A 13484-nucleotide genomic window follows, 5' to 3' on the forward strand; every position below is an offset into this window, starting at 1 on the left:
AGGTATTACAGAATCATAATATATATGTAAAATATTCTGGTTGTAAAGGATATAATCACAGAATCATTTAGGTTGGAAAAACTCTCTGAAATCATCAATTCCAGCCATGAACCCAGCCAAGCCCACCACTACTCCATGTCCCCATATCTTCCTAACCCTTCCTGGGATGGAACTTTCAGGGATTGACTGTAGAATTGCAGGAGGACTTTGCAAAACCAAGTAACTCAGTGATAAAGTGGCTGATAAAATTAGGCATGGCTTAAAAATAAAGTGGAACATGTCAGAAAGGATCACCCTAAACTTTTATATAAAATAATGGGTTCTGGCCTGACTTGGGAATGAGATCCTGGTGTTGGAACTGGGAACAGAGTGTGAAGGTTGGCTCGGTGATCCAAAAAATATATAAAAAGGGAATGGCACATTAGAACTCATTAGTAAGTGAAAACAGAGAAAAGAACAGGGAGAAAAGCACTGCAGCTCTGGGCAGATCCAGGTGTTCTGTGTCCCAAAAAGGACAGAGCAGGACAGAGGCTCCTCCAGGTGAGGAAGGAAGAAGCTGGGACAGGCACCCACTTTAAGATGCAGTGCCAGAGTTCTGGGAGTGAAGAGGAAGCAGCAGTTCAGCCTCTCCTGCAGTGCCAGGGCGAGGGGCTCCTGGCTGGAACAAGGAGGTGGCAGGGTTAAAACAGACAAAATGGACTCTTCTCCAGGAAAGAAGGTTGGGTGGAGACCTCACAGCACCTTCCAGGATCTCAGGGGATACAGGGAAGCTGGAGAGGGATCCTGCAACAGGAACTGAAGGGACAGGACAAGCGGGAATGCGTTCAGACTGGCAGAAGGGAAATCACGGGATATTGGGAAGGAATTGTTCCCTGGGAGGGTGGGCAGGCCCTGGCACAGGGTGCCCAGAGCAGCTGTGGCTGCCCCTGGATCCCTGGCAGTGTCCAAGGCCAGGCTGGATGGGGCTTGGAGCAGCCTGGGATAGTGGGAGGTGTCCCTGCCCATGGCAGGGGTGGAATGAGATGATTTTCAAAGTCTGTTCCCACCCAAACTCTGATTCCTTCTATGACTCTAATTTGATGGGCAGTGCTGTGGGGCTGAATGCTGGCCTGGGCTCAAGGGGAGGCCAGGCTGGCTCATGGAAGACAATTTTATTAATAAAAAGAGAAATCCACAGAGATCTGAGCTGCTTCTGTTCTCTAGGCTCCTGTCATTGACTGCAGCTTCAAGCATGATTTTGGAATTGCTCTTCTTACCATGTTCACCAGGGCAGGTTCAGATTAGACATCAGAAGAAATTCCTTTTTCCCTGAAATAGTGCTCAGGCTTTGGAATAAGTTGCCCAGGGCAGTGTTGGAATCACCCTCTCTGGAAATGTTCAGGAGACATCAAGATGTGGCCCTTGGGGACATGGTTTAGGGGTGATGCTGGTGCTGCTGGAGTGATGGTTGGACTCAATGACCTTGGAGGACTCTGCTGACCTTGGGGATTCTGTGATTCTGTGGCTGGTTTATTCTGAATTTCAGACAGCACAATTCCAGCAGGCAGTGAGGAGATGCCCATCAGTTGAGGCTCACTGGACTGGAAGTGCTTCGATTAGAGAAATGCTCCTTAGGTTTTTAAAATGAAAAAGTCCTGAATTATCTCTTTTTTTTCACCCCTTCAGAAACTTCATATCTGCAAGGTTTTGTTGATTTTTACAAGAATTTCAGCCTTCAACTCTTCCCAGCTCGTTCTGATCTCTTGGCTCCATCATCTGTTGACCTTTGTTACCTTTGTGTGGGGTAGCTCCAAATTTCCCCTCTTCCCATGTCTTAATTTTCTTGCATTTCAGAGAATTTGTGCTTATTTTTTGTCCTCTAAATTTTTGGGTTTGTACCCAGGGCAACAGATAAGGAAAATAATTGAAGAAGTTCATTTTCATTAAAGAGTTGCTCCATCCTCTTCCTGTAAGGGCTGACATTTTCCCAATTATTCCTTTGGTTGTGCATCTCCTGTAGGTCATAAGGACAGTAAGTGTTTTTTTTTAAATTAGCTTGTCAAAGGTTCAGCCTTTAGGTGAACTCAGAATTCAATTAATTCTCTTTAAGACAGCCTTTTTTTTTCTCTCTTACATTTAATACAGTGATGGGATTTTATGTAGAATTAAAAATCTGAGTGCAGGGACAGGGTTTATCTTTGTGATGAAGGAAAAAATGGGTCCAGGAAACCCAAATCTTTCCTTTAAATCACTAAAATATTTCTTCAGATTAGTAAGATTGATCCTAAATTTTGTGTCAGAACTCTCAGAGCAATGAAATCATTAAAATCAATAATTGGGATGTCCTGTTGGGATGTCCAATGCTTTTATTGACAGAAATTTCCTTTCTGCAATAAGAAACAATCTTTTTTCCATGTAAAATTTAACATTCAGCACTTAAAACTAATGGCCTCATAGCTGGTGGGTTTTTTAAGGGAAGATGGAAGAGTTGTAATATTTGGAAAATAATCCATAATTACTGTTCACTGCCCTGCAGCATCGTGAGTCTTGCTGGTCCTGAAGTTAATCTTTACCCATGGCCCTAAAATGGATATTTTGGAGTTTGAGTGTTTTTTTAAACCCAGTGTCCAGACATGTTTTGTGCTGATTTAATTTCCCTGCCACACTGACAGCAAAGTCACTGACAGGAACATCACATTTCTTCTGTGTTCTAAAGACATTCTGTGCTCCCTGTCCTTAAGCCAAGTTTTAATAGTTTTAATCCAGTTCAATGCTTCTTTCCTTGTGTTTGGGAATGAGCCCTAAAGTTCTGCCTAAATCAGGATAACTGCTGTCCCTCTTTTCACTCTGCCTCTCCCATTCAAAGGAGCCACTTTGTCACCCTGCCCTTCCTTCCCTCTCTCCCTGCTGGCTGCTCCCAGTTTTAATCACATCCATGTAAATAATAGATCACAGAATCCCAGGATGGTTTGGCTTGGAAGGGACATTAAAGCCCATCTGTTTCCACTCCCTGCCACCTAATTTTGCTTTACTTAAGTCTAAGATCTTCTCAAAGCACAGTTTGCAGCTCCCCCTGCTACTCTTCCACGTGGATTTGTGTGTAGCCCCTCACCAGGAATAAATCCTGACATCCCAGTTCTTTTTAGGGTGTGTGAAGTTCACATTTATCCCCATGCACCACTCTGCCCTCAGCTCCACTTGCTCATCTTCCCATTGGGATTGAAGGGTAGAGAGAACTTTTTTGGGGCTTTTTTGTTTGTTTCTTTGTTTTAGTTGTTGTTGATGATGATGATGATTATTATTATTATTATTTTGGTTTGGGTTTGGTTTTTGTTTTGTTTGTTTAGGTTTTTCGGGGTTTTTTTGTGGTTTTCTTTGCTTCTTGGGTTGTACCTTCCCATTTTTATCAAATTAAAGATCTGGCATGAAGACAAACCTCCTATTTGGTTTTTTAAAAAGATTTATTCTTAATTAGCCTATTTTGCACTTTAGATAACTCTGTTGTCTTGGAGAAAAGGAGCAGCATGGACATGTCTTAGATAAAACAATTCTGTTCCTTTGCACCTTAGGACAGATTTTTTGGATGGAGGATTTCTGAAGTGGATTTTGTGATTCCATGGAGAAATGGGAATTCTGAGTTTTAATTAAGGGAACCACATTTTGCTGTCTTTCAGATGTTTCTCTAGGACAGGGCCTTCTACTTTGGCAGTGTAAGGGAACATTGGGAACTGGCTGGAGAATATTCCAGCTCTGGATAGTGCTGAGGGCCTGGAGCTGGACTCAGTGATCCCTGTGGGTCCTTTCCAGCTTGGAATTCTCTGTCATTCCATGAGGGAGCCTTCTGCATTGCTCTAATTTCTCATTTTTGGGGGGAGCTGTTTCATCTGCTGCTTTGAAGGAGTGAAGTTAGTCCTGTTAATTCCCACAGCCATTCACTACTCATTCCTTGCATCCCACCTGAAATTGCTTTCCTGTCATCTCCAGCCATCTTCCATCAGGATAAAATTATGGACACTACAGGTACAAGCAATCTTCAGCACAGATTGTGTAATAAAATCTGTTAAATATCTATGAAAATTAACACATTTCACAGCATTTTGTGGTTTGGTTTTTTTTTTTTTTTTTTTCTTTAGCTGCTCTTAACTACTACGTTATACCAGAATCTAATCCTGTACTGCTTTTTTTTGTGTCTTGGTAGAATGTCACATCCTTGGGGTTATTGGAGAGATCGCTCATTATTTTGACATTAAACTTTTTGTTTGAATGTTTGGAACCCAAATGTTTCATGGCTTAGATACCAGTGGCTTTCTGAGTGAAGAAAAATGTAAATTATTTGCTGTTTGTGCTCAAAAATATGTGTTAGGAAGCAAAAAAGCTTCAACTCGTGGCCAGCAAGTCCAGGCAAGTTTAGCAGAACAATGTGAGGGAGAAGTGGTGGCCAATGTCTGGAACAATTCTCATGAGGTATAGCTTAATCTCTTAAAAAAAATACAACAAAACAAAAAATAACAAGAAAACCACCCCCAAACCACCACAAAACAAAAACCCTCTAACATCCACACTAAGAAAAACCCCAGGAAATAGGGCACTGAAGCAAAAATTGCCAATGCTGCAGATTTATTATATTTTTGGAGCATTATGAAGGGTCTGTGTTGAACTCTGCTTGCAGTAAAGTGTTACTTCTAGGACTGACTTCATGGAACACCTGAAAGCAACTCAATTCCTCACATTGTAATATGAAATTCCTTGTTTCAAGCAAAAGGCCAAAAGAAGTGGATGTTTGCAAAGCTTCCTGTTTTTCCTTAAATAAAAAAATGAAATTAATCCATCATTTTGACTGGTGAACATGAAGGAAAGCTGAGGTGATTTTGAGTGGAAGTGCTCAGTGAGGAAGGACTCCTTTGCTTTGTCATTTTGGGCTCCAGGGGTTCAAATTTGAAGTCAAATTTCGGGAGCAAACAACTTCCTTTGTGTTTGGCCGTGTGTAATTCCCAACACTCCAACAAAGCCTGCAACACCTGGATGAATATTCCTGCTTTTATCCCAGAATAAGCTCCAGGCTCACTTGGACTTTCAAGCAAGGCCATTATTGTGGTGTTTCAAGCTGTTCAGAAGATTGAGAGCCTCTGTTGTTTGCATTTTCCTTTTTTTTTTTAGGAACTCCTTGTAGCAGGGAACATTAAGCATTGTTATAAAGTAACTTGCAGGGGTTTTATGGAAACGTTGAGCCATGAAGAGACCAATTTTATTTGGAAAAACAGAAAAAAAAAAAAAAGAGTATTTAATGATGGACAACCATTGTTAGTCCTGTGGGAAGGAGGACTTTAGGAGAGCCCTGGAGGGGCTGGAGCGTGTCCAGGGCAGGGAACGGAGCTGGGGAAGGGGCTGGAGCCCCAGGAGAGGCTGAGGGAGCTGGAAAGGGGCTCAGCCTGGAGAAAAGGAGGCTCAGGGGGACCTTGTGGCTCTGCACAACTCCCTGACAGGAGGGGACAGCCAGGGGGGGTCGGGCTGTGCTGCCAGGGAACAGGGACAGGACAAGGGGAAACGGCCTCAAGCTGTGCCAGGGGAGGCTCAGCTTGGACAGCAGGAGGAATTTCTGCATGGAAAGGGTGCTCAGGCCTTGGCAGGGCTGCCCAGGGAGCTTTGGAGTGCCCATCCCTGGAGGTGTCCAAGGAAGGGCTGGAGGTGGCACTCAGGGCTCTGGGCTGGGGACAAGGTGGGCACTGGGCACAGCTTGGGCTCCATGGTCCTGGAAGTCTTCACATCCTAAAAGATTCCAGGATTCTCTGATCCCATGATACATCTGCTTATAAACTAGAACCCCAGCAGTGTGTGTTGCTTGAGGAGCAGGCTTTTCCTGGGATTTTCTCTCATGCTTTCAGTATTTTAACTTGGGCAAAAATTCCATTCCTGCCATGTAATTTTGGTGATGTTGGCTTTGACACATGTAGTTTATTTTCATTCAGTGGAGCATCGACTGGACTGGAGCCTGGGGTAATTTTTCCTGTTGTTCAAGGGTAATCCAGGTATATTTTGAAAAGAAAAATCCGTTTTTTATGTTAAAAACTGACTATTTATTAATTAAGGTGTCGTCACCTCCTTTGAAGAAAATAACAATTTTTATTCTTATATTTCTTTTTATTTGAAATAGAAGGTTTTACAACTTCTTCTTTTTTTAAATAGAGGTTTTTATCATTACCAAACTATTGCTGTTTTATAAAGAAAGAGAATTAACATTTTTCAGACCAAGAAAAGGGATTTAAATATGATATTTTAAAAAACTCTGATGAAGTCAAAGGGATGTTTCCAGACCAAGATTCCTTGGATTCTTGATTTGAAAAATGAGGAATTATCTGTTTGACATGGGGGAAATACCAGATTAAAATAAAACCTCTGCAAACATAAAGTCATGTTAGGAATAGGATGTTTGGCACTGTTCTCTCTGTTGTGATCCAGGGTCTGTGTGCACCCAGATTTTGGGAATACAAATTTTGGCCATAGGAACAGGAAACTGTCTTTCAATGCCCTACTGTTGTCTTGCTGCAGTATCAAGAGCAGGACTGTAATTAAAGCTGGTTTGCTCTTTATAAACTGGAGACCAAATTACTTTTTTGTCTCCTAATTCCATTGTTCCTTTACTTTAATTAGTTGTTGGTTGGGAAGTTGCAGGAAAAGAAAGCAGGACCATAGGTTTCTATAGGATTAGCACCCTGGAATGGGCAGTTAGTGCTTTTATCTTTTGGAAGTTGGAGAGTAAGAATAAATCAGGTGAAAAGTATCTGTGAGTAACTGCTGGGAGGTGCAGAGCTGCCATTGAGATGAGGGGGTTATTTGTGGAAGTAAAGAATTTTGCTGGACACACATCCACAACTTCCCTGGCACAGGGTGCTGCCCCTGGATCCCTGGCAGTGTCCAAGGCCAGGCTGGATGGGGCTTGGAGCAACAGTGGAAGGTGTCCCTGCCATGGCAGGGGGTGAAATGGAATGAGCTTCAAGGTCCCTTCCCACCCAAACCAGTCTGGGACTCAAAAATAGGCAAAATCCGAATTAAAATCCCACTCATCTAACGCTGAGGAGACAGATTTGGGGAAAGAGGAAGGAAATGTGTCCACGCGTGCTGTTCCCACTTTTTGTGTTTAACTCTCTTGCTGCTGCACCATCAGCATTCCCAGTTTTCTTTCACCCCTCAGAGCTTTTTCCAAAACTCTCAACCCAGAGATTTTAAGGAGCTGTATTTGCATAAGATTTGGTTTTCTTGTGGCTGTGTAAATGTGACTGTGATGGAAGGTGATCTTGTTCTTGTTTCCTAGCTAATTTTAAGTTGGCATTTCTCTTTTCCATGCTGTTGAGTTCCATAGTAGGGGGACCTGAGGAAAAAGTCCATTTTTTAACTGAATTATGACTCTTAAGTAGAACCATCCCCAGCTACTGTTCATAACTGGGAACCTTTGACAAATGAGGTGATTTTTTAGGCTGAACAAGACAATGGCCATCCTCTCCCTGCCTTTGCCAATCTCCACATCGAGATCCTGGATGAGAACAACCAGAAGCCTTATTTCACAAGGTCTGCCTACGAGGGCTTCATCCTGGAATCCTCCCCGGTGGGAACGACCATCTCGGATAATCGGAACCTGACCTCCCCCCTGCAGGTCGTGGTGCTGGACAACGACGTGGAAGAGGTACACTTTGTTCTTTTAGACTGGTTGCAGCTTTATTATTTTCAAGGTTATTTGGGTTTTATTTTTCTTTTTCTTGTTTTTTTTTTTTATTCAGACAAACCTATTTAGATCAATGAATGAAAAAAAAAAATCACCCTAATTTTATTATTATTTTCTGTTTGTTTTCATTCTGTGTTCACATAGATTTGGAAGTGGGTTTTTTCTGGTCTGTGTTTTTCTCACCTCTCTGGAAGACTGTTATTTTCAAGGTGGGGAATGCTCAGTGCACAGTGGAATCAAAATGTATTTTGTGACAGGGATGAGCCTGCCCCACACCATGGAAATGGAAGAGGGGAGCTCAGAGAGAAAGGAATTCCTCATTTGAACCAAAAAGAAGAGGAATAGGAGGAACAGCAGGAGGCTGAAAGTTCTTTGCATTCTTTTCTCTGCCAGATTTTGATGTAACATTACTCAGAGCAGAAGTCAGGCATCTCCAGAGGGACAGTGAGCAAGCAGTAACAGTACATCACCTCTGACCTTTCTTCTGTTCTCACCAAGATCATTATGGATTTTTTAGCCAGTATTTCTTTCCCCTCTAATTTCCATTGTCCTTCCTTGATCTTTTTTGTTCCTTCAGCTACAGAAGGAAAGCCAATCTGCAGGCTTAGGTTTTGTAGGAATAGTTATAGGATCTCTTGAGTAAAGTCCTTAATCTGAGAGTTTGAAAACAATCTGCTTTTCAAAGCTTCACTTTAGGCAAATTCATGCTTTTTAAGGAACACAAGAGCCCATTGGCACTAAAACATCACAGCATTAGAGTGACTCATTGTTTTAAATTCAAAGCTCCTGCAGAGGATTTCTATCCATTAATGTTTCATCTTCAATTGATGGGCATTGTTAGAAATCAATGGTTGGAAGGCAGATGGAAAATGCTGTTGGATCTGGCTTTTGTGGAGGTGGGGTAGAAGGTATGGAGTGAGGGCACAGGGTGGGAATCAGCAGGAGTTATTGAAGATCTGGATTGCTTGGGAAACACTCAGGTTCAGTTCTGTTTAAAGCAAAGCAGTTTCTTGGTTGATCAAATAAATGGGATCTTGGATGCTGCTTTGAATAGGAATAGTTAAGGTGGGCAAGGATCAGGTTTATAAATATAACACAGAGCTGGTGGATTTCCCATCTTGGAAGTGTCCCAGGCCAGGCTGGATGTGGTTTGGAGCAACCTGGGATAGTGGAAGGTGTCCCTGTGCTACAAAGCCCAGAGTGGTCAGAGAAGCCACCCAGCACAACTTGCTACAATTCCATTGTGGAATAATTCAAATCAATTCCATATCCTACTCCAGACACTCAAATTTAGAGGCAGTTTTCACTGCTGCTGGTTTTTTTTTGGTCTCTTTCCCATTTCTGGTGGATGATGTTGCTACACTCAAGGGATGCCAGAGAGACTTGGGAATTCATTAAGCTCCAGAGGGTTTTCAGGCTGGAGTTAACAGTGATGCATTAACCCTTCCCTGGCACCTGCACAGCTGTGCCCAGGAGAATTATCCAATCTGTGTCAAAGGCAGGTTGGATAATTCAAGGTTCTCCATGTACCTCCATAGTAGGTCATACCCAAGGCAGAAAAATAGGATCTCTTGGAAATGTTAAATCCTACATTTGAGCTGATTTTGACTGAATCATGTAGAAAGTACCAACATACTATTTACACACCCAAAATACAAATATTGCATTGAGGAAATTTCTGCATGGAAGAGCAATCTGTTCTTTTAATTCCTTAGGTTTATAATAAAATCCTGTGATTCCTGTTCCCACCAGAAGTCCTTTCTGTTCCTTATTTGATCAGTACAAGTTCATACCTGGAGTTCTGAGGGGTGCTTTGAGATTCTGAGATTCATCACAGGCAGTTTGACCATTGGGTTCCACATTTTATTGTTGTCCATCAGCACATTCCCATGAATTCCTCCCAATATTTTGATCTGGGATAGAGAGGTTAATTAATAAACTTGTGTTTGCCTGCAGTAAAAATTCAGACAGAGCTGTGGCCCAAGTATTTCTCACTTTAATTGCATCACTAATAATGAAAAAAATCTGTTCAATCTGCAGCAGATTCTTAATTGAGAACATGACCATACTTTAAATAATCTGCATCAGAAATTGCTGTAAAAAACAAATGTGTCTGTCTTGAGCTGCTTCAGGCAGCTTCTTAATGGTCACTACATATTTCTGTGGCTCAGTACAAACTGACCTGAAATTTCCTCTCCACAGGAAGGATAGTCCATGTATATGGCAGTTCAGGCACCCAAATGCTTTTCCTAGTGAGCTTGAGCTCATGTTTTAATTTTCATGGGATGATGAATAGCAGGAGTTCAGTGAAGTTAGTGAAAATCTACTTCAGCCACACGATGCACGAGGCAGAGCCAAAAGTGAATTTTTTTTGTTTCTTGTTGGCAAAGGTGAATATTTCAGTGTGTCATGAGAAGTAACAGCCAAAAATCTATTTTGAGGCTTTCTTCTTGTTGTGGGGTTCTGCTGTCACTTGGGAGAGTTAAAGAAATTCAGGTGGATAAATATCTAAATGAATGGTGAGGGGCTTTTTCCAAGGGTGTGCAGTGATACAAGGGGGAATGGCTTCCACTGCCAGAGGGCAGGGATGGATGGGATATTGGGAAGGAATTGTTCCTGGGAGGGTGGGCAGGCCCTGGCACAGGGTGCCCAGAGCAGCTGTGGCTGCCCCTGGATCCCTGGCAGTGCCCAAGGCCAGGCTGGATGGGGCTTGGAGCAGCCTGGGACAGTGGGAGGTGTCCCTGCTCATGTCAGGGGTGGCACTGGATTAACTTTTAGGTTCTTTCCCACCCACACCACTCTGGGATTCTCTGACACACAGGGATCTGCCTGCAGCCAGAGGGGATCAGCCTCCTCCTTGAGTGGAAATGTTCCATGTTTCTGTTCCTTTGGCATCACGTGGTTCATGCACAGCCAATTCCAGGGCCATGGCATGATGCAGGTGTGACATGGATGTGAGACAGCCAGATTGAAGTGCCTGTGTTTCAGTTCATGTGCCAGGGATTCACAGAGTGCTTCTACCCTGCTGTGGGCAGGAGAATTCCCAGAATTCTAGCTGGGAGTGCAGCAATTGCACAGAGCTCCCATATAAAATGGCCAAACACTAAAGTTGTTCCTCATGGGGCTGGATGGAAGCTCAGAGTGTCAGCAGAGGTGAGGGTCATTAACTTCTGCAGGTCTCAGTGTCCTCATGGTTTCATTGTACCTCAGTAAATTCAGGTATTTAGGAATATACTGAAATTTAAGACTTGCTGATGAGACAGTGAGATAAACCCCCTCTGTGCTGGTGCATCCCAGGTCCCACTGGTGGCCCTAGTTAATCATAATGAATTCTGCCTGCTAATTGAAAAATTGAAATGACTCCATGTCCTCAGGTAAATGCAGGAAGAAAGTGCTCACTTAACTGTGTGTCTGAGGAAAAAAAAGAGCAAACCCCCCTCTAAATTGAAACCCTGTGGGAATTATAACAGAGTCCTGCTATAAACCTTGCAGAAATTAATTTATAGATGGGACATTGCAAACAGACCTTTCAGTAGAGCACACTGCCGAGTGCTGATATAATTAAGTGCTCTGTTTAAATGGCATAAATTAAATTAAGCCAGGCAAGTACCTTAAGACCTGAGCAAACCAAAGCTGAGATGAGGACCTTAAACTGAGTGAGCTGAGAGCTCTTTACATAACACTTCTCAAGCCTCTTTTTTTCTTCCTCTGTACTTTCCATGGGAGAGAATTAATTTTTCCAGTCGTGAGGGTTGGTGATAAAGCTGTACTGAGTATCAATCATGGAATGGGTTGGGGGGCAGGGACTCCTTCCACTAGCCCAGGCTGCTCCAAACCCTGTCCAAACTGGCCTTGGCATTCTTGGATCATCTCATGCCAGGACCAGGAGTTGGACTCAATGATCTTTGTGGGTCACTTCCACCTCAGGGCATTCTGTGGTTCTCTGGATTTTTGGTTCACAGAATTTGTGGGAAATTTGAAAGGATTTTACTTAATGATACCTTGGCAGCAATGCAAGCAGAACAAGTAATGTATATAATTAGTTTTAAATGAAGCTACAAGTGCAGGTTATGAATTTTCAATAATATATCTAGAGAAGGAAAAATAATAGATTTTTTAAATTTTTTTTTTTTTTTTTTTTTTTTACCCAGGAGAACTGAAGCATTTTAAATTCCTGAGTATTTTTCTCTGATATATGCCTGATTGCTACTATTACTCCCAGTTGTTGTTTGAAGTTGTTTTGCAGTCAAGGGGACAAGTTCTGCTGGCCCTGGGCAGCCCTGCAGTGACACTCCAACAGTTGTAATAACTCAGGAAATAGCCTTCCCAGAATTAAACTGCCCATTAATATCATTATTAAAACAAACAGAATGTCAAGGCAAGGACAAAAGGCTGCTTTCCTTCCTTTAGGATTTATAAAGATAGGGGTTAAAATTTTTTGTATCTTTACACTAAAGGAAAACCAGAAATATTAACGTTAAATTGCTCCTGTAGCATTGTGTGTCTTCCTTGATTATTTTAGGATGAAGATCTCATGGTTTCTGTCTTCTGACACTCCCAGGGAACAATTCCTTCCCAATATCCCATCCATCCCTGCCCTCTGCCAGTGGGAAGCCATTCCCTGTGTCCTGTCCCTCCATCCCTTGTCCCCAGTCCCTCTCCAGCTCTCCTGGAGCTCCTTTAGGGCACTGGAAGGGCTCTGAGCTCTCTCTGGAGCCTTCTCTTCTCCAGGTGAACACCCCCAGCTCAGCCAGCCTGCCTCCAGAGCAGAGGGGCTCCAGCCCACACTCATTCCAACAGATCCACATCTTTCTTGTGCTGGGGAGACAGAATCTGCCCTGCTTTCCCTCTGCAAGGCTCTGGATCTCAGATTCTCCAGGTGAACACGGGAAAGACTTTCTCCTTCCATTCCCTTGTTCCACTAACAAGGAGAACAGATGCTGGAAACACCTTTCCAACAAAACAAATTTTTCATGGACATTTCAGTGCTGATCATCTTCCACTTTAAAATGCTGGGAAACTCAGCTGTGTCATCAAAGCATCTTTGTTATCAATGCAGCTTTTAGGGAATGGGCCTGTGCTGCACATTAGGAAGACTGAGCAGTTTGAACACCCTAGGAACTTTTTCTGGCTATCCTGGAGAACTTCACAGCCAAACAGAGCCTGTCCAAAAACTTTTGGGGTTGTTGAAACACACACAGAGTAGATACCCTTGTCTGCTCAGTCTTGGCAATGTTATAATTATCCCCAAAAAGTTTGGTTTCATCTTCATCAGTTTTAGAAAACTCTTTGCTTTGGGCTGAGTTGCAGCCCCTGGTGGGATTTGGGGAGCAGCAGGAATGCAGGAACATTCACAATCCATGCAGGAATTTCTCCAGAGATTTTTCAAGCAGAACACATTTGAGCCCAGGCTTTGTTTTTGTGGTTTGTGTCCTTTTGTTGGTTTTTGGTCTGTAACCATGAATAATCCCCAAATCTTCTGCTGTCCCTCAGTCCCAGGACTCTGTTTCCTCACTCGTGTTCATTTTGTGTTTTCCTTTCTAGGTCCCACCAGGTGCTTTCCCCGTAGGTATTGGGTGTTATGTGTGCAAAATACCTTTTTTTGGCATTATTGTGTGATTTCTTCCCTTATTTCCTTCCTCATTTCTCCCTGCCCTGATGGTGTTTGAGGCTGGGACTGTCCCTTGGTTTGTGAAGCCTGCAAAGAGCCCTTTAAACACATTGGAACCCATTTAGGGAATAAAGTCATAGATTGTGATTGCTTAATGTTCATTAAATTATTACAAGT

General features: G+C 42.8%; 1 protein-coding gene across 2 annotated transcripts in view; it reads left to right on the top strand.

Annotated features, from left to right (window-relative positions):
• Positions 1 to 13484, top strand: part of PCDH15 (protocadherin related 15) — a 643053-nt gene that overhangs the window by 491978 nt on the left and 137591 nt on the right. For both annotated transcript variants that reach the window (XM_056495514.1, XM_056495516.1), the window contains one exon: positions 7451 to 7657. In XM_056495514.1, coding sequence (XP_056351489.1) covers positions 7451 to 7657 — 207 coding nt within the window. The remainder of the gene's footprint in view (positions 1 to 7450; positions 7658 to 13484) is intronic.

The sequence above is a fragment of the Oenanthe melanoleuca genome, chromosome 6 (genome assembly GCF_029582105.1).
Source record: "Oenanthe melanoleuca isolate GR-GAL-2019-014 chromosome 6, OMel1.0, whole genome shotgun sequence".
NCBI lineage: Eukaryota > Metazoa > Chordata > Aves > Passeriformes > Muscicapidae > Oenanthe > Oenanthe melanoleuca.